Source organism: Rousettus aegyptiacus, unplaced genomic scaffold, assembly GCF_014176215.1.
Source record: "Rousettus aegyptiacus isolate mRouAeg1 unplaced genomic scaffold, mRouAeg1.p scaffold_m13_p_2, whole genome shotgun sequence".
NCBI classification, from domain to species: domain Eukaryota; kingdom Metazoa; phylum Chordata; class Mammalia; order Chiroptera; family Pteropodidae; genus Rousettus; species Rousettus aegyptiacus.
Genome location: NW_023416295.1, coordinates 168,142,377 through 168,161,992, shown reverse-complemented (window position 1 = coordinate 168,161,992; position 19,616 = coordinate 168,142,377). Strand labels below are relative to the sequence as shown.

At 54.6% G+C, this 19,616-nt stretch overlaps 1 protein-coding gene across 2 annotated transcripts; it reads right to left on the bottom strand.

Annotated features, from left to right (window-relative positions):
• Positions 1 to 1,397: 1,397 nt before the first annotated feature.
• Positions 1,398 to 19,109, bottom strand: MCM5 (minichromosome maintenance complex component 5). 2 transcript variants are annotated; one of them, XM_036237425.1, is made up of 17 exons: positions 18,984 to 19,109; positions 18,547 to 18,721; positions 16,977 to 17,103; positions 16,769 to 16,897; positions 14,171 to 14,343; positions 12,659 to 12,814; positions 10,945 to 11,111; positions 10,373 to 10,544; positions 9,425 to 9,536; positions 7,949 to 8,092; positions 7,526 to 7,591; positions 7,123 to 7,299; positions 6,403 to 6,515; positions 4,774 to 4,902; positions 3,679 to 3,821; positions 2,670 to 2,797; positions 1,398 to 1,731 (listed from the first exon to the last, which is right to left on the bottom strand). In XM_036237425.1, exons 2-17 carry the CDS (start codon positions 18,711 to 18,713, stop codon positions 1,630 to 1,632), a joined length of 2,205 nt encoding a protein of 734 aa, XP_036093318.1. In that variant the 5' UTR covers positions 18,714 to 18,721; positions 18,984 to 19,109; the 3' UTR covers positions 1,398 to 1,629. The 2 variants fall into 2 exon arrangements, with proteins under 2 accessions (XP_036093318.1, XP_036093319.1); XM_036237426.1 differs by having other exon boundaries at positions 18,974 to 19,072.
• Between the last annotated feature and the right edge of the window lie 507 nt (positions 19,110 to 19,616).

The window sequence follows — 19,616 nt, the reverse complement described above, 5'->3', positions numbered from 1 at the left end:
TACTCCCTGCAGAAAGATCCTTCTCCACCTCCAAGAAATGTAAACCGCAACCGCAGGGTTAAAGCTCGCTCTAGTCCAACACTCCCCAAACCTAGAACAGAGGACCAGGTCTGCGAGGGACGCAGCCCACACTCGAGTCTCTACCTGAACAAGATGAAAGGTGAAGTGGAACCGGAAGTGTTCACATGCTCTCAGGAAGATTGCCGTACAAACAAGACAAAAAGCTGTTCAAAACGTTATCAAAGAAATGGGCTTTGAACATGAATGAATCAGAGGAAAGCAGATTAGCTCCTCTCATCTCTCCGTCTCCCGGGAAGGTGTAGTCGGAGAGCTTCAAGTGGCCGAACACGTGATTCCACAGTGACCACACACCAATGCACCAAGTTTCCCTGTTTTTGTGGTTTTGGAAAAATCGAAAATCTTATCTTTTCGGTTCTTCACTCTCCGCATTTTCACATGGTGGTTATTTTAAACATTTTATCTGCCAATAATTTATTAGAACAAAATGTTTAAACTATATTTCTAAATTCCTGTTTTGCTTGAGGCCATTACTAAATGTATGTTAAATATATTTACTTCACTGATTTTTCTTTCATATTGTGAACTTTAGATTTTTTAAAACAAAATATACTCATATTGATTGGTATTTCAATATCAGGCAAAATGATGACTAAAAATACTGGCATTGTTCACTTTCTCCAATGTTAGCATAACTAGCAACTTAGAGTGATGACTCCTCCGGCCTCCAGTTTACGGATAACAAGTCCAGGCGCAGGGAAGTCAAGCGCTTCACCCAAGGCCGCACGGCATGCAGGCGGCGCGACGGGAGCGGCCCGGCCTCCGACCCCCGGCGCCCCTGCTTCCGCCGGCCTTACTCTAAGGCCCGGTGGGAATCCTTGTCCTCAAATACTGACTGCCATCAACCTCGCCACACTGCCGGGTCCTTCTGGAGCACTTCACTAACAGAAACTCATTTACCGTAACACGACTCTTGTGAAGCAGGAACTAACGTCATCCCTGTTTACGGATAAGGAAACGGAGGCACGGAAAGGTTTGTAGAATCCAGCTATCCTGACTGCAAAACCACGGCTCCTGCCCAATCGCCAGGCTGCTGGGGAGCAGGTGAGCCCACCGGACTTACCCACCTCACAAAGCACGTCCACAGACACTGGGTCTTGCTCGACTGTCACCGGCACCAGCGAGAAGCTGGCTCTATCATTCCACGGTGCAGGTGAAGAACCCGGAGCACAAAACTAAGAGCCTCGCCCAGGAGCCCAAGTGGCAGATGCAGGTCGGAAGCCCAGGTCTGCTGGCTCCAGAGCCTACCCTGCCCTCGAGAACAGTACGGCGTGGGGCTGGGGGGTTGACAGGCCACCAGGTAAAGAAGCCCAAACACGTCCAAATTATTACAGCTTTATTATTTCAATGATTTCCGAAAACACATTTCCTGGACCTGCGTCTGGAACAGAGAGCAGAGGCAGTGAGGCGGAATAGGGTTCCCTCCTCCAGGCCAGGTGGGGCTCCTCCAAGGGCAGAGAGGAGGGCACGAGGGAAGTTCAAGGATCTGGCAGTAGACAGTGAGAGGTGACGGCGACACTCCTGCGGTAGGGCGCGCGGGGTGCAGCGGGCTCACTTGAGGCGGTAGAGGACCTTGCGCTGCATGCGATGCTGGACCTCGCCCCGCCGCAGCATGAGCTGCAGGACCTTGTGGATGGCGTGCTCCGGGTATTTCTGCAGACACAAGCCCAGATGCAGGAGCATGCCTCCCAAGGAGACCCCAGAACACCCACCAAGCCCCACTTGGCCCCGCAGAGCCCCCAAGAGAACCCACATGTCCCCCATTCACAGGGAACTTCCCGTCACATATCTCCTTTGATTGTAAGGAGGGCTCACACTTCCTGAGTGCCCACCAAGTGCCAAGCACTATTCAAAGCCTTCACATACACCGGCTCATCCCATCTCCACAATAACCGTATGCAGCTGGTACTGGGATCACTCTCACTTTACAGGAGAGGAAACTAAGGCACGCAGAGGCTGTCACCTGGTCAGTCACACAGCAAGCAAGCGGTAGAGCCAGGACTTAAATCAAGTCCATCTGACTCTAGTACCCAAGCTCTTGACATCCCCAAACCTCTCGGCCTCAGTCTGGTCACCTACAGAATAGGCATGGTACCACCTACTGCCTAAAATTGCTCTAAGAATCAAAATCAGATGATGTACATGAAAGGGGAGCCAAGACCAGAAACCAGGATTGTTCCTGAGATTTTAAAGATGATGACAAGTTCTCCATAGCATCCAGAAGACCAGCTCCTCTCTATGGAGTCAAGAGCACTGTCCCCAGTGAGCTGAGAAACTCACCCTTCTGGCTGTCCCTCCCCCACCCCACAAAAGACAGGCAATGGGAGGAAGCGGTAAATGGGAAGGGCTGGGGGAAGCCTGGGTGTGGTTCCATGAGAACCTGTCCCCTCCCCGTAATGGAATAGGGAAAGTACATCTGCCTGAGACTGAAGCTGTCCCAAGGGAAGATGCAACAGGTCTAAGATGAGGAACACCTGCCCCGCAGCCTGTCTGCTGAGCAACCAGACACTGGTTGCTAGGTGGGAGGGCGGCCACCAGGACACCCCCTGCACCCTCTCTCCTACCTCCACCCAGCCCCCAGGAAGGCCCACCTGCTTGGTGAAGTCCTGGATGATACTGTGCTCTGAGACCTGGGAGCCAATGGCAAAACGGCGCTTGAGCTGCTTCTCGATGCGGCTCAGCATTTCCTGGTCCTCCTGGCTGGTGAAGCCCTCCACCCCTGGGGGCACAAGGAGGGAGATGGGTGAGCAGAGGCTTGGAGAGATGGAGGCCTCTAACCCAAGAAGAGTGGCTGGAGCCAGGCCCAGAAGGAAAAATTAGAAAGAGCATGCCAGGGGAATGAGGGCCTAGAGACAACTGAACAGAGACTTGAAGTCAAGGAACAAGATAAATACGTGGGGAAGGATGCTCCAGGTCTCCCCATCCTCCCACACACCTGGCCTGCTGGGACTCTGCCCTCTGCACTTTTGCTCCCTGAAATTGACCTGTCTGCTGCTTTGCTGTCTCTCCCCACCTAGAACGAGAGCCCCACACACAGGATCTGTTTGCTCTTAGACTCTCAGCACCTAGAACAGTACCTGCCAAATACTAAGCACTATGAAATATCCACTGGGTAAAAGACCGAATTTATTCCAGAGACCCTGGCACGTGATCAGTGCTCCGAAGAAATCTACAGAAAGGCTGAGCCTGTAACAAGCAGTATGACTTATGGCAGTATGGCCTATGCTGGCCTTGGTGATGAGACCTGCATGCTAAGGAGTGACTTGGGCACCCTGAAGAGGCCTCTTTGAGCATCAGTTTTCTCATCCCTAAGATGAGAAGGGCAAGTGCCCAGCCTGGCTGCCAGGGGCCAGCTGTGACACGAGTGGAGGAGCCGTACAGTGCTGACTGCTGCTCCTGACCAACAATAAAACTGCAACTATGCATAATGAACCGGCTCGAGGCGACTGTGTCCAAGGGTCTGGAGAAAAGCCACTTCTTCCCAGCCTGGAGGAAAACAGCCTTGCGGTGAAGGGCAGTAAACGGGGGAAAAGCAAATGCAGAAAGGCAGGACACACCCAGCCCACGGGGTCCCGAGCCCGTGTCCCCACGTCTGCCCACCTGACAAGGTGCCCGACAAGGCAGCATCCAGCGTGGACACCTGGAAGAGCCTCAGGGCCTCCTCCACATCTGCCTCCGTGGCGAAGGGCTGCAGCTTCATCTTGCTGAGGGCCTCAGCGATGCGCACGATGGCCTCCAGCTGCCTGTGTGGGGCACCGGGGAGGCCTCAGCCCATCTTCCCTTCCTTGCCCACCCTGACACCAGGGCCGTACCTGCCTGAGACAGTAAGACAACTGGGGAGACTGCTGGCTGTCCCACGACCTGTCTCCATTTCCTCAAGACCAGAACCCAAACTTTTATTTCAGCACATGGTGCCCAACTAAAAAACACTTCACAGCCTCTCCTGCATCTAGGTGTGCCTGTGTGACTAAGGTGAGGCAAACAATTAAGTTCAAACTGTTTTGGGGAATTTTAGAAAGTGTCTTTGGACACTTTTCCTTCCCCTCCTGCCACCTGGAATGCAGAGGTGAAGGCTGACATTTCAGCAGCCATCTTGGACTATGAGGATAAAGGTGAGCCTAGGGGAGCCCAGCTGCTGATGACTGAGGAACCATCGTACCAGTTCTGGACCACCTACTCTCAGACATTTTTACCTGAGAGAAATAAACTTCCAATTTATTCAAGCTACTTTATATACAGCCAAATCCACTTCTAACTAATCATTGCTGAAGGCAGGATTCAATCCAGGTAGGTCCACGCTCTTAATCACAGTACTCAGCTGAATAAACTCACAAGAACACAGAATTAGGAGCGAAGAAAACTGAGGTCCGGAGACGGGACAATTTCCCTGCAGTCACACAGTGGGGGAGGGGAGGACCCAGGCCTCCTGACTCCCAGGCCTAGACCTTCCCTCACCCTCGGCCTTGCCTTCAATGGGGGAAGCCAGATGAAATTCAAAAAAGAAGATTCTAGGGTTTCCTGGCCTTGAACAAACCAAGAAATACAGATAATCAGGGAGACGATTATTCACACTCCAAAAGGACCGCTCCCTGCCCAGCGGGCCTCGCCCAGGGTTAGTGATGGCCCCAGCCAGGGCCTGCTGAGCACACCTGCTGAGGTGGGGCCCATGGGCCACAGCCCTGCCCGCCTGCTCACCGCACAGTGATGGGGATGCTAGAGCGGCGGTCGCTGTCTCTCTCGTGCTGACGGGCCCCGCTCCGCATGATGATGTACCGGTTCTTCAGTTTCTCCGCAGCCTCTGCCGACAGCCGGGGGCCACACTTCCTGCAGGAAGAGGAGAGGCTGCCATGAGGCCAGGAAGGAATTTGGGGGCAGCCACCGAGCCTGGAGCCCTCTGCTGGCATACAAACACGAGTTGGTGCATCATTTGGAAGAAATTAAGTAAAACCTGGGGTGATGGGCAGGTGCCAGAGAGATCAACATCGGGAGAGGAAAACGGGCGGAGAAAAGCCAGGCCCCATCGCAGGAGGTGAAGATCACCCCTTTCTTACTGTTGGACGACATGTGGGGCTCATCGTAATGTGGGTACGTACACAGCACAGAACAACGGCACCACCTCAAGGCACTAGATAGCAGGCTCACAGCAGTCCTCTACCTGCAACTTCTCTACTCTAAACATCTGAGAATGTGATATGCAAAGATGCCCACAGGAGGCTGGGCATCAACTGGTGTCCAGGGGCAGCGAGCATGTCAGACTCACCCAGGAGGGAGGGTGGGCAGGGGGGTTGGCTAATCAGATCTACCTGTCCTACCCGCTCCTGCCTCCCTACAGGTCAGCTATCCTTGGTTTACACAACGCCTTAGATCACCTAATCCAACCCTCATCCTGAGGATAAGGACATCGAGGCCAGAGGAAGCTCCCCAAGGCCATGAGGAGCTTGGAACCGTGATGAAGACCCAGGAACCACTGGAACGGCTCCCATCACCCCAAGGGAGGTGGTGAGACAGGAACTCACCCAATTGCAGCACTTCCTCGCCCACTGGAGGGGCGCCAGAAGATTGCTCCCCCTTCTGGTTTCAGCTCCAAAAGGGACAACTGAGGTGTATGTCAAAAATCTTGGCACAGTGGCCAAGAGCGCAGCCTCTGGAGTTAGGTTCCTGGGTTCAAATCCTGGCTCCACTAACTCCTACCTGTGACCTTGGACAAGTTAAATTTTCCTTGCCTCAGCTTCTCCATCTATGAAATAGAATGATCATACACCAGTCTCGCAGATACTGGGGAAAAGCTAGAGTACTCAGAATACCTGGCGAACGTGAGTACTCTATGTATGATTACTATTATCGGCAATCTGTGAGAATAATAATAATTAAAGTTGCAGCTGCCATTAACTGAGTGTTTACCTGATGCAGGGCTGTGCCAAGCACTTACTCACTGCCTGGTGCAGTCCTAAAAAAACCCAGGAAACCCCAACCTAGGGAAAGTGAGGCTCAGGTCAAATGCCTCACCCAAGGTCACACGGTAGGGGCATGCGCTACCCAGAGCCTGTGTCCACAATAACCGCACTGCCCTGCCCCGCTGAACGTCGGTCCAGGGCGGGTCTTCAGCACCAGCTCAATCCCACACTTTCATTTTGGAGACAGGGAAACTGAAGCTGAGAGCCACTGAGCGACCGGTGTAAGGTCAGAAAGATGCAGAACAGATTCAGCAGAGCTAAAACCCAAAGAATGGCATCATCTCAGGCATCCTGTGTGAGGAGCAGGCACAGGGAGCAGGGCTCTCTCCCACCCGGGGCGCTGGGCCCAGAGCCAGCAGCCAGGACTCACGCGCGGCAGTAGGCGATGAACTTCTTCAGCTTGGTGAGGTCGATCTCGCCCTCCACAGCCTGCATCTGTGTCAGCGCGCTCACGTGCAGGGTGATAACATGTTTGGCCAGCATCTGGGGGGCAGAGAGGACACTGGGTAAGCCTGCAGGCCGTCTCGAGCCTGGGTCCCAGCACAGAGGTCAAACGGGCAGGGCAGGAAGAGCTGGTGGGGCTAGAACAGGTGGAAAAGGCTCTCCCTTTCCCTGGGGGCTGCCAGCTGCTAAGAACATCCTAGGCCTACTCTGTCACCCAAGGGGAACAGCTGCCCCAAGAACAAGTCTCCCCCAAGGGAGGCAGAGCAGAGCAGTAGAGACAGAAGGAGCCTGACGAGCCCCAGATCCAACTGGGACTCAGACCTCCGGGCCTGTTCATCACATACGCCACTAAATTCCTTTCAGAAATTTATGAACCAGAACTGGGTGGGGTTCTATCACTTGTACCTAAATGTCAACTCCACGTTTCACGTGGAAGGGACTGAGGCCCAGGCGAGAATGATCTTCCCCAAATCACCCACATGCTGGCTCGTTGCTCTCTGCGGTCCCCAATCACCGCCTCCCCGGCTACCTGCTTTCGGGCCTTACCTGATGGTCAGGACTTTGGCCACGCCCCTTGTTCACCCTCCCCCAGAACCACGGGTCTGGCTGGAGCCTGGCCCCACGCACCCCGTGGCCCCCAACGCACCACATCCCTCTCCTCATTGTGCTCGTCCTTGACAATGAAGATCATGTCGAAGCGCGACAAGATGGTGGGCATGAAGTCGATGTTGTCCTCCCCCTTCGTCTCATCCCAGCGGCCGAACACTGAGTTGGCAGCAGCCAGGACGGAGCAGCGGGAGTTGAGGGTGGTGGTGATCCCGGCCTGAGAGGGAACAGTGAGGGGGAGCCGATGACATCAGAGACGAGAACCCCAGGACCATCGCTCCTGCGTGAATGCACGTACACAATTCTAGGCCCACTGCTGCTGCCGGAAGAGGCCTGGGCGGACAGGACTCGGCCCCAGCGCTCGGAGCGCCCTGGGCACAGCTGGGCACAGCTGGGCCAGGCCGGATGTTGGCCGAGTGACCTTGCCAGGGAGGACCGCTCACCTTAGCAATAGAGATGGTCTGCTGCTCCATGGCCTCGTGGATTGCCACACGGTCATCTTCCCGCATCTGTGTTGGGGACAGAAATGTCCATGAGCTCCGGGCAAGGGAGTGGCAGAGCAGTGGCAGAAGGAAAGACAGCAGCAACCATTCCCAAGTCGCGACTCCATGCCAGGCCAATGGCAGAAACCGGGTCACCGCTAATCCTGGTGACAACTATGTGGGGCTGGCTCTCCTCTCCCCACTCTCCACATGTGAAACAGGCTGGGAGAGATTAAGCTACTCCCCATGGTTACCGAACAGTGACAGCCAGGGACTGAATACAAGACTCCAAGTCAGAGGTGGTTTCTGCTGTCCAAGCGCCAGAGCCCCACGACCACTAGGTGCCACCACCTAACAGCCACCACCTCACCACGTCAGCCTCACCTTGTCAAACTCGTCGATACAGACGACCCCGCCATCGGCCAGGACCATGGCTCCACCTTCCATAATGAAGTTCCGGGACGAGGGGTCCCTCATCACCGAGGCTGTCAGGCCAGCTGCACTGCTGCCTTTCCCAGACGTGTACACCTGGGGGAGGTAGATTGGAGCAGGTGTCAGGGCAGACACAGCTCCAGCTCCATACTCTGACCCTGGTAAGTCAAGGGGCCCAGAGAGCTGTGGCTTGCCCAAGGTCACACATCACAGTGGGCTGCAAAGCACAGAACTCAGGGCGCCTCCTCTTGATAAGAAGGCCACCCCGGCCCCTGTCTGGCTTGGAAGTTCACTCCTGGAGAGGCGTTCACATCCATCGCTCACCTGAGCCCTGCCAAGCCCCAGGAAGCAGCGCTTAGGGGTCCGCTCACACAGGAGCGAACTGAGCCCTGAGGAGAGGCGTGACACCCTTCTAGGGGCCTCAGAGCTGGATTGCATGAGACTCCTGACTCCTAGGAAAAGGCTCCACTCACCCCGAGTCCCTTGTCATTTTTATACAGACCAGCACAACACATGCTGCCACTGAGCCCTTGAACTGTGGCACGTCCACACCGAGAAGTGCTTAGGTATAAAACACAAATTTCAAACTTAGTGCTTACAAAATAAGGTACTGTACCTCCGTAATTCTTTTTCACAGTAAGCTACATGTGGAAATGTTTTAGATATATTAGGTTAAGTAGATTAAAGTTAATTTCACCTCTTTCACTTTTTGAATGTGGCTACCAGAATGTTTAAAATCACACATATGACTCATATTTGTAGTTCCACATGCATTTCTACTAGACAGCCCTGGCACAGAGCACTGGGCACACTTCAGCCCTATGCGGAGACCACACCTCCAACCTGTACCCATCCCACTGACCACGGTGGGCGTCCTCACGCTGCTCAGACCCCCCGGACACATTCATCACTGCACAAAAGTCTCAGCTTACCAGACACTTGGGTTCAACACACTGTGCCTGTGCTTACAAAACACTTAGCTATTCTGTACCCCAGTTCCCTCATCCATAAACGGGGTCACGGTACCTACCGACCAGAGTAGCGATGGCATTAAATGAGTAAATATGTGTAAAGCATGCTCTTCGAACAGTGCCTAGCCCTTGACTTCAGCCATAACTTTTATCAATGTAAAGATTTAGCGGATGGACAAACTGAAGCTCAGGGACCTTAGATGACTCGCTCAAGGTTCACAGCCATTTACTGGCCAGGCCGAGATCCAACCCCATCCAGTGCTCCGCCCACGACCCCGAACCCACTTGTTGGTTTCCTTCCTCTTCTCCTGTGCCACCTGACCACATCCAAGAAGAATGAGGAGGAGATTCTGGGTGAGCCTACGCACCTGAGAGGGTCCTAGGGACCTGGTGGCCCTGCCCTGCAGCCTCCTCCCTGCGGGGACAGCCAGGGAGAGAAGCTTGTGCCAGCACTCACCCCAATGGGAGAGCACTTCTCCACAAACTTCAGCAGCTGGGACTTGGCTGTCCCTGGGTCCCCCAGCATCAGCAGGTTGATATCCCCTCGGCGAGTGAGTCCATCGGGGAGCCTAGGAGAGGACGGGCACATGGGCAAGGTGAGAAGCTACCAGGGGCTGAGACTCACGCAGCCTGGTCGCAATGGTGGGCTGGCTGGCAGTCGGCCCCCCGACCAATCACAGGCCTCAGAGCAGTGAGCATCGAAGCAAGCATCCCTTACTGCTGGAAAGGAAAGGAGGGGAGCCGCCAGGGGCTGTGCACCAACACAGGCAGGTGGGCTCCTGGCCCACGTGTGCCTGTGACGAGGCCCATGCAGTCTCCATGTCTTAATTTCCTCATCTATGAAACGGGTATGACCCTAACTTTCTCACAGGGACTGACTGGGTTTCAGGACACACAAAAGCACTTAGAAGAAAGCCTGGCACATAATAAGAATTCAGTAAATGGTAGCTGTTGGCAATATTTTTTATACCTCTATTACTTTATAGTTTCAAAGAACACGTGATGTTCTTTGTTAGGTTTTTCACCTCTTATTCATGCGGAAACTTGGACTCAGTGTGGTGGCATCTCTTGACCAAGGTGACACAATAAATCAGTGGCACAGCAGATTTAATCCCTGGTCTCCAGGCTCTGAGCCCAGAGCTCTCCCCACTGGCCCTGCCAAGTCCACCACAGTCCATCTCTGGCCATGGTCGGGGGTGTCCCTGGAGAAGAAAGCATGGATGAGCCCCCGACCAGCTGACAGCGAGCCCGGGAGCTGGGAAAGGTGCCTGGGAAAAGTAGCAGGGCAGACACAGCAGGTCCTGGGGACAGGAAAAGGACATTCAAGACCCGACCACCTAATGGCTGTCTTCCTGCAGGCCAAGTCTCTGTCCCCTCCCCAGATCTGGGAAGCCTGGACTCCCACCTCTTCCGGGAACCACCGAAGAGCAGGCAGGCAATGGCCTTCTTCATGTCTGTGCCCCCGAAGATGGAGGGGGCGATGCTCCTGGAGATGACATCATAGACGTTGGGGAGGGCAGCCAGACGCCGAAACTCCTCCTCCTCCTGCGGGGTCACCGCCCCGGCAAAGCTGCGGCCTGGGCGGGTGGGGGAGGGAGCCGCATGAGAGGGAGCCTGCTCCAGCCCACTGCCCCGGACAGGGCCTGCAGGGTCCGGACAGCTCAGAGACAGAGACAGAGACCCCGGTTCTCCCCATTAGAAGTGGGTCTGTGTGGGAAAGGCAGAGGTCTGAAGGGCTAGGGGACCACACCATGGAGGCCCTTGAGCCCCTGGGAAGCCTTCCATCTTGCAGAGGGGGGTGGACTGTCATCTCAGCTGAGCAACATGCTGTCTGGGTACGACAGCACCGCTCACCATGGCTGCTGTGCAGAATGTAGGGGCGAGACCAGGAAGGAGACCCAAATAACCCAGGCGACAATGGGGACTCAGCCTAAGGTGCAAAACACCCGGGGTCCGAAAGCCCCAAAGCCAACTCACCGGAGCCATCTGTGTCCACCTGGATGCCCAGGACACGAATGTAGGAGCTCCGGATGCCCACGCCCACCCTGTCGCGGCCCCTGCTAGAGGTCAGGCCAAACTTCTTGATGGAGTAGATGCCCATGATGGTGACCCGATTCCCGGGTACGACCTTGTCACACAGGTACCTGAGAGGACAGGGAGGAAGGGTAAAAGGTGAAACCTGGTGGAGACGGCAAGTTCCAGACTCTACATTCATCGCACAATCCACCTTAGCATTTTTACTGGAGGCCTCACAAGCTGAGCTGGTTCCAGACCTCTCCACCCACAAAGGCTGGATAATGGGCCCCTCTGCCCCTCACCATGGCCCACCCACTGCTTGCAGGACAGTGTTAACCATCCTTGGTCATGGTGATGGCCCGCCCCTTCCCCCGCTTTCACAAGCTCATTGGTTATGCTGCCTGGGGCAGAGGCAGGGCTTGGTGCTGGCCTGCCCCAGCCTGAGAAGCCCAATCTCCATCTCATTGCCTGTCAGCCTCAAGGCTGGCTAGGCTCCCCTTGCCATGCTGGGCGAAGCCTTCCTCCTCGTGGCCTGCCAGCCTCTTTGCCAGGGCCACTCCCTCTTTCTGCCTCTTCATGGCTCCATGAGTTCAGCAAAGTCATGTGCCTCTAAATTTTCATTTCCTCTTTTAAAAAATAAGAATGGTGAAACAAGGAAGTCTCCAAGCCCCTCTAGCCAGAGCCATGTGACATGGAGTGAACGCTGGGACATCTGTTCTCTGTGACCTCAAAGAAATCGCTGCACCTCTCTGAGCCTGGGGGTACGATCAAGCGTCCGACCTGCCTTGACTGTTGTGGAATTAAGTGAGGTTACAGACACAAAAGTGCTTTAAACACCAGAGTCTCATCAGGACCATCATTTCACTGTTAACATTCCGGGAGAGGATTCTTTGACCCCTCTTCCCATGCCCCATTTCTTAAGCTTTGTGGATCGCAGACCACGTGTACAATAATCTAATAATTATCAAATACCTAATCTGTATTAAGGAATTATGAAAAATATCTGACAAAAATTTTCCAGTTTAAACCTCACAGCAGCTGGACAAAGGATCAAGGACTGTCATGATCCCCATTTTACTGAGGAAACTGAGGCTCAGCAAGCTCATGTAACCTGCTTGAGTGTCTGGCTTCTACACTTTTTGCTGCCGTTGTCAGGGTGTGCAAGCCCCAGCTAAGACCCTGGTCAACGCCTTTGAGCCTTTTGTCCGGGTTCCCGTGGGGGTACCAGGCCCCAGCCTAGTACCTTCTCCCCTTTCCAATGACTCAGCAACATCTAAGGAAGACTCTTAACAGAAAGCCCGGGACAGGGGCAGGGTGTCAGGCTCGGAAGAGGCTCTCCCAGCTGCTGGTTATCTAGCTGTGCCTCCCAGCTCTGGGAGGGCTGGAGAGATTCTCCCAGGAAAAACACAGGCTCAAAGCCTGGCCCCTCCAGCCCCTAAGTCAGTTTCAGGTCCTCATCTGCACAATAGGGACTGATGTGTCCCTGTAATTACGGGAAGACGAGGTGACAGGAAGCGTACGCGAGGCACCAGGCACAGGGCACTTGTCCTGTAACCAGTCATCCTCTCCTCCCGCACTCGCTATGCTGGACGGTCCACTCCCAGCACCAGTTCAGGGCCACAGCCAGGGATACCCAGCCCCACAAACACCCGCCCCCAGCCCACGCCCGCCTCACCTGTCGCAGTAGAGCTGTGTGTGTCTGGGCATCTCGCCATGGGGCACAGCGTCGGGCAGCTCCTGCAGCTTGAGGGTCTGGAAGTCCACGCATTTGCACTTGTCGGGCATGATGAAGTAAGGGTCCAGTGGGCACTTGGGGCGTCCGGCCTGATCCCTGGGCAGGAGGATGAGAAAGGGTCACCAGAGCTACCATGAGGACCCAGGGCTTAGGGAGCCCATCCCAGGAGCCCAAAGACAAGACGTGACCAGCAGCAAGTTAAGGGTCTTGAAGATAAACTGCGGAAAGGTCCTGAAAGGGGGCGGCTCAGAGGGGACCGCACACCGGGCTAGGAGTGGGGAGAGTTGCTCCAGGCCTGGCTTTTCAGTGCACTTGCTGGGAGGCAAATAAGTCACACTCTTAGTCCCCTCATGAGGTCTGTGTCCCCACAGGTGAAGAGGGGCCAGATTGCCCAAGACCTTGCTAAACCCTCACTCAAATCCCAGATCTCTCAGTGAGGACCTGGGCACCTCCAGACCATTCTCAGGGTCTAGGTCTCTACGTACCCCTATGGAATGAAGGCATCATTCAACTACTACAGCAATAGCACAGCAAAGCACCTACTGTGTGCCAGGCACTATTCTCGGTGCCAGGGACCTCTAGATCGTTCAGATGCAAAATGGAAAGAAACAATATGAGAACAAGGTTTGGGCCTGACATCTGAAAAGATGGCATTTCCATTTTGGGGTAGATTAGGGAAACTGAGGAAGGGCAGATCGAGGAATAGGATGGAATCAGTTCGGTGAAGGGTGTGCTATATGTTCAAATCTGCGATGCCCACAGACACCTTCTCAGAGGTGTCTCACAGGCGGGCAGCTGAATTTGAGTCTGGAGTCCAGTGGAAACACACATTTGAGTGTCTGTGGGCATGGACCGTATTTAAAGTCCCAGGTCACCTAGGGAGTGAGTGTAGAAAAAAGAAGGGCGGCTGAGTCCGGTGACATGGCAACACTGAGACCAGGAAGCTGAGGAGGAACCAGCACCAGAGGGGCCAAGAGCAGCCAGGGGGAGCGCGTGGGCCCATGAGATCCGGCTGACAGTGTCTTCTGAAGGGCCCGGACAGCAAATATGTTCGGTTTCTGGGCCAAGAGGCCACACCCTGCCTTTGCAGTGCAAATGCGGCCATGGGCAATATGTACATGATGAGTGGCTGTGTCCCCGGGCCCTGAGACCCAGCCCGGCAGCCAGTTGGCTTCAGAAGACTCCAGAGAGACTCACCGCCCTGGACTGCTCTTCTCTCCCAGCCCTGGGTCCCCACACAGGCTGTCTGGCTGTCCTGGTGGGAGGAGAACTCCCCAAACGCAGAGGGACACCAAGCCTGGGTCACAGCCCCGAGCCCCGGGGGTGTCAGCTCTGCGTGTTCCCACCAGGTGCCCCCTGCCCCAGCCCCTCCCTGCTGTAGCATCCTCATCTTTCGCTTCTCCACTCGGAGGTCACCTCCTTGGTCCTGGAGGCCACTCAAGGCCTACTCACGTGTTGCACTTCCGGGGCAGGGCGTAGCCCTCCAGGCCGGGGCGCATGGCGATGTTGGTGAGGGTGTTGCGGCAGCTGCGGCACTGGATGGAGATGCGGGTGGCCTTGGCGCGGACCCCAGAGGCCGCGATGATGATGCCGGGGATCTTCACCAGGTGTGACATCATGTCTGACTGTAACAGAGCCATCGGAAGGTGACTGGTTAAAGGGGGCCCGGGACACAAGAACATGCATGAAAATCTTTTAATGCAAACTGAAATATTTAGGGATAAAGTGCCATGTCTGTAACTTACTACAATATGGGAAAAAAAGAGAAAGCAAATATTATAAAATGTTAACAACCGTTAAATCTAGGTAAAGGTATATGGGATTTGTTACACCATCCTAATTGTAATTTGTAATAAAAAGCCAAAGAAACAAACCCCAAAACAAGAAAAGTTCCTTCCATCACCTTTTCTTCCCATTCCCAGTAGGTTTTCTGGGACAGACAGGCAGGCTACAGGTTCATGCTGATTCCCACCCCCACCCTAAGCCTGGAGACAGGAGGGGAGAAGAAAGGAGAAGCCCGGGAAAGAGACTGGCCCCTCTCTGAAGAAGGCAAGAGCCACACATGCCTGCCGTGACCCAGGGGACACTGGAACTGTCGAAACAATCAGAGCACGTTTTTTGGAAAACGGTCTACAAAGCTGCAGGTGTCCTGGTACTCCGGAATTTCGGAGTTGGGAAGGACCGCGGCTGCCTTAACTCCTCCCTCTCAGGTACCCTGACAAGTGATCCTTCTAGAGCGAGCTCCTCCTCGTTATAGGAAACCCATCACCGAAGCAGGACCAGGCCTAAATAAAGGAAGAGTGTCCTGCAAAAGTGTCCTGACTCCCAGAAAACTGTTCTCCTCTAGTTTACTACAAATAATTTTAACTTTCCTTTGCTACATACACAACAAATCCATTCATTGTGTTTTCCAATGAGTCTGAGAACAGGAAGCTTGTCCCTGGGTGGAGCTGAGGCTGGCCTCTCTGATGAAACAGCTGCCCACAAAGCAAGTCCAATGCCACTTCCACAGACAGGCAAAACATGTGAAACTCATTCTGGTCTGAGACAGGGTCCCCAAGTCCCTCCCTGGTGCTGGGAATGCACAGATGAAGCCGAAACACTACTCCACCTTCAGAGTCCAAAACTCTGCTTCTGGAACATATCTGCCATTGTGCTTACCAAGGAAGGCTTGGCAAGACCCCAACAGAGCCAAAGCACTGCAAGGATCCGACCGAAGACCAGAGCATCGCCTCGTGGGTACAGTGCACAATGAGATGGTGACGTCAGCTGAATGAGTGCTACCTGGGCACCACTGCAGAGCTCCCGAGCACAGCCATGTGCATCATTTCATTTGGTTCTCACAATAACCTTATGACAGCACAACTAATGCCGTGGCTATCACTTCCTTTCACTGCTCTCCTGGCCTGCACTCCTGCCTATTGTATAAATTCTCCTTCCAGTGGCAGCCAGAGGGACCTCTTAAAAATGAAATCGGGCTGTTTTATGGAACCCTCCACGGGTTTCCTATTGTGATTCGCAATCCCAGCTCCTTCCCACAGCTGAAAAGGCCCAGCCATCTGACCCCTCCACCTCTTTCCTCCCTTCCTTTCCCACAACCCTCACTCCCTGGGCTCTGGCCACACTGGCTTCTTCCTGTTCCTTGAAAGATGCCGTGTCCCCACCTCAGGCCTCTGCACCTGTCTCTCCTTAAGCAGGCACTGCTCCTCCTCAGGCTGCTGCATCAGACTCTCTCCAACGTCACTTCCTCAGAGGCCTTCTCTGACCACCATCCGCCTTCCTTGCCTCTGTCACATTGTCCCCGATTTCTTTTCTCCATGACTCATATCCTATTTCCTGACATCATCTCAATGCTCCTTGTCTGTTTCTCCCTGTAAGGTCCATGGAAAAGTCCTGTCTGTTTACAGTGAGGGTCTAGCCCAGCACCTGAGTGTAGCAGCCAGCATTTGCTGAATAAGATAAACTAAGGACTGGATAACAGGCTCTACCAACTTCTCCGGCTTCGTCACCAACCTTCAGCCATGCTAGCTGGCTTTCGACATGGCCCTGAACATTCCACGTCCTCATCTCGGGCTCAGGCTTTGCACTAGCTGTCACCACCCTCCGCCCCCATCACGCCCTCTTCCAACTGTTTAAATGCTGCTCAATCTCATCCTCGGGTCTCCACTCACATGTCACCTCCTCAAAGAAGCCTTCTCTATCTTTTCCAGAGAACCACCCCCTACTCATCGCCCTCTTGATTTCTTCCACTGCACTAACCATCACCTAAAATTATTGTCGGTGATGTTTTCCAGTTTAAACTCCACGAGGACAGGAGCTCGCTGTTCAGCTCGCCGCTTTCTCCAAGAACTCAACTCAATGCCTTGCCCAAAGAAAGAATTCAGTAAACGGCTGTCCAATGCGTTAATTTTACAGAGGAGGAAACAGGCTCAGCAAGGTCGAGTGAGCTGTTCAGGATCACACAGCTGGCACACAAGTGTCTGTCTCCAAAGCCCCTGTGACCATGTGACAGCCACCACTACCCTCTAATTGGCCTCTAAGCAAACCCACCTTCAGGCTACGAATGCTGGATGGGCTGGCGTCCGACTTGAGCATGACCTGGATGTCTTGGAGCACCTCCTCACCAACAGGCCGGGGCCGGGTCACCTCATCAGCCACCTCCTTGGCAGCTTCCTCCAGCTAGGGGAGGAAGGGGACAGGCTGTTAGTGACTGCAGTAGGGCTAAACCCTAGGGGTTCAGAGAATGGGTCCCACTCACCAGCTGCAAGTGCTCGGTTGGCTGCTTATATAAGAACTCAGCGAGGTCCTCATCAAAGCTGGCCAGGTCCTCCATTTCCACCTCGATCCAATACTCCCCCAGGTTGTAATGCCGCTTGAGTTCATCCCTGCAGTGAGCAGGTGGCAGGGCGAAGGTGGGGAAGGGAGCGGAGAGGAGAAAACCAGCACTGGGTGAGGTGCGTCCACACCCTAAATCAGCCTTACCATCACCAACACCGCTCCACCACCTCTCTTCCCAAACACACATCGAATTCCAGGTGCTTTAGCCCTGCACGGGTCTCTACTACCAGCAGAGATATCCTCTAAAGAAAGCTCTGTGGAAGGATGTTTCAACGCTCAAAGACAGGGTTCTGCACACAAGTCAGTTTGGGAGACTCTCACTGCAAATCGATTTTCACTGTAGAGCTCTCTTGGGAAACTAACAAGGTACACACCTCAGACTCTGGAGACAGAGGGCAGCAGACATCGTGTCTGTCTTGTCAACCACCACAGACTCTTTCCGGAGCATCTCATGGGACTACTGTCCCAAAAACACATTCAGCGACCACAGACCTATACAGAGGCTGCTCCTCAGCCTCATCTCAGGCCTCGTCCCCATACGTCTGCCCAAGTGACTACCATGTGGAATGCGTCCCACACAACTCTTCTCTCAGCTCCAGGGTCACCTCGAACTTTGGCTCCTTTAGAAGTCTCCCCCAACTCCTTTTACATTCCTTCAAGGTGATTATCACTTCATAATTTATTTGTTGGTCTCTACCTTGCTCCCACTGACCTCTTAAGGGCAAGTAGTATAGATCTTTTCAGGATTGTAGCCTGGTGTCTAGCACAGCACCTGGCACACAAGTGATCGATGTCAGCTGGTACAGGAATAAATGGAAACAATGGCTATGCCCATTTTACTGATAAAGAAACTGAGGCCCAGAGAGACTGTCACTTGGAAGCTGCTCCATCCAAGCTTGGATCTGCAAACTCATGTCCTCTGCACTTGAAGAGCCTATGATGATGACTTGGCATGATGTCAAAGGTTGTACAATGACTAGGAGCAGAGATCTTGGCCAGCTCATTAAGTGCTGGAGCCCAGCACCTGACACAGTGCCTGGCATGCAGCAGGTGCTCAGTCAATAGAGGCTACAAGATTGGAATGAACGATTGGAATGAAGTCAGTCATAACTCCCACTTCACCTGTCATTCCCATAGAGAACTTGAGTTTACCTGGTATCGCTGACGTTACATGGAAGAACAATAAGAACAGACAAATAGGACCAGGAAAAAAAACCAGAGGGTTCCGGCTGCCTTGGTGGTGGCCCACTCAACAGCTGACTTACTCAAAAGATGAAAACTTCAGGTATAACATATAGAAAACTACATGTTACATGGCTGCAGGGCTGATGAAATACCATGGGGACCAAAGTCCTTAAGACTTCGGCCAGGTTCCCCGCCTGCGCCCCGAATGTCTATGCTACTAAACGACTCTGCGTGGAGACGTGTGCCCAGCTCAAGCAGAGGACTTCGCAGGCACAGCTCCCCTCCCGCCCCGCTGCAACCCGCACCTGTATTTGAAGGTGAAGCCGGTGCGGTCGGTGCCCACTCGGTACTGCCGCAAGAACTCCTTGAAGCGTCTCTGCAGCTGTGATTTGCGGGCCTGCCCCTCATCGCCCCCGGTGTCGCCCCCGAAACTGTCGCTGTAGAAAACGCCGGGGTCGTCGAAGCCCGACATGACTGTACCTGGCGCGGGGACAAAGACCTGGAGTAGACTGGGGGCAGCGCGCGGCCGCCCCTCCGCCCCGACGCCTGGGTCTTCGGCTCCAAAAACGAAGCGGGGGTGTCCCAACTCCGACTCCGGGGTGGGGGACCCCAGATGTCCCAGGACAAACGCCTGCCCACCCTCACTACGCCCCCAAATGCAAATGCCTGCCGACCCCCCGTGGTGTCGGCTCCCGGATCCGGGGCCCCACTACCCAGTCTCGCTGGCCTAACCTCTCTCTACCTGAACTCCAATGGACCAGAGGAGACAAGCACCACCACACTCAGCCGCCGAGTTTCGCGGGGAAAACCAGACGCCGCGTTCGGACGCAGCGGCTGCTGCACCCTCATTGGTTCGCCAGGGCCCCGCGACCAGCGATTGGACCGTTCTGCGTCCTCGAGCCCCGCCTCCTGGACCCGCAGCCGAAGCGGATTGGCTGCGCCGCGCATAACGTCAGGCCTCTCGACCTGTTTCCGGGCTCCATTTTGTGTGCCGGGAAATTTGGCGCGAAATTTCTGACGTGGGGGCGGGACCGGGGCCGGGCGCAAAAATGGCGGAGGGGCGGGGCGGGCCGCGGGCTGAGGGCCGGCGGGGACTTGTTGAGGACTCTTGTCCACTCTTCTCGAGCCTTTCCTAAGGTCGCGCTGGAGAACGACCCTTTTCAGAGCCACGGGGTTAAGGAACCAGGGGTTCGGAAGCCATAAGTTCCTAAGAAGTGCACGCTTGCCCCGTGCGAGCCCGCTGCCCCCTAGCGGCTGGGAGGACGCGGCCCCCTGCACCCGTGCTCCGTGTTCTTACTGTCGGTCACACTCTTCCAAAAGTTGGGAGACTAATTAGATGCGAGACACCTCTGGTCTCCCTAATACCCCTGGAGCC

Excerpts from the sequence above, each read along its gene's own strand:
- MCM5 (XM_036237425.1), bottom strand. The coding sequence starts at position 18,713 with ATGTCGGGCTTCGACGACCCCGGCGTTTTCTACAGCGACAGTTTCGGG. Across the intron at positions 17,104-18,546 it reads GGCTTCACCTTCAAATACAG|GGATGAACTCAAGCGGCATT; the intron begins GTGCGGGTTGCA and ends TGCTCACTGCAG. Across the intron at positions 6,516-7,122 it reads ACAATGAGGAGAGGGATGTG|ATGCTGGCCAAACATGTTAT; the intron begins GTGCGTTGGGGG and ends TCTGCCCCCCAG.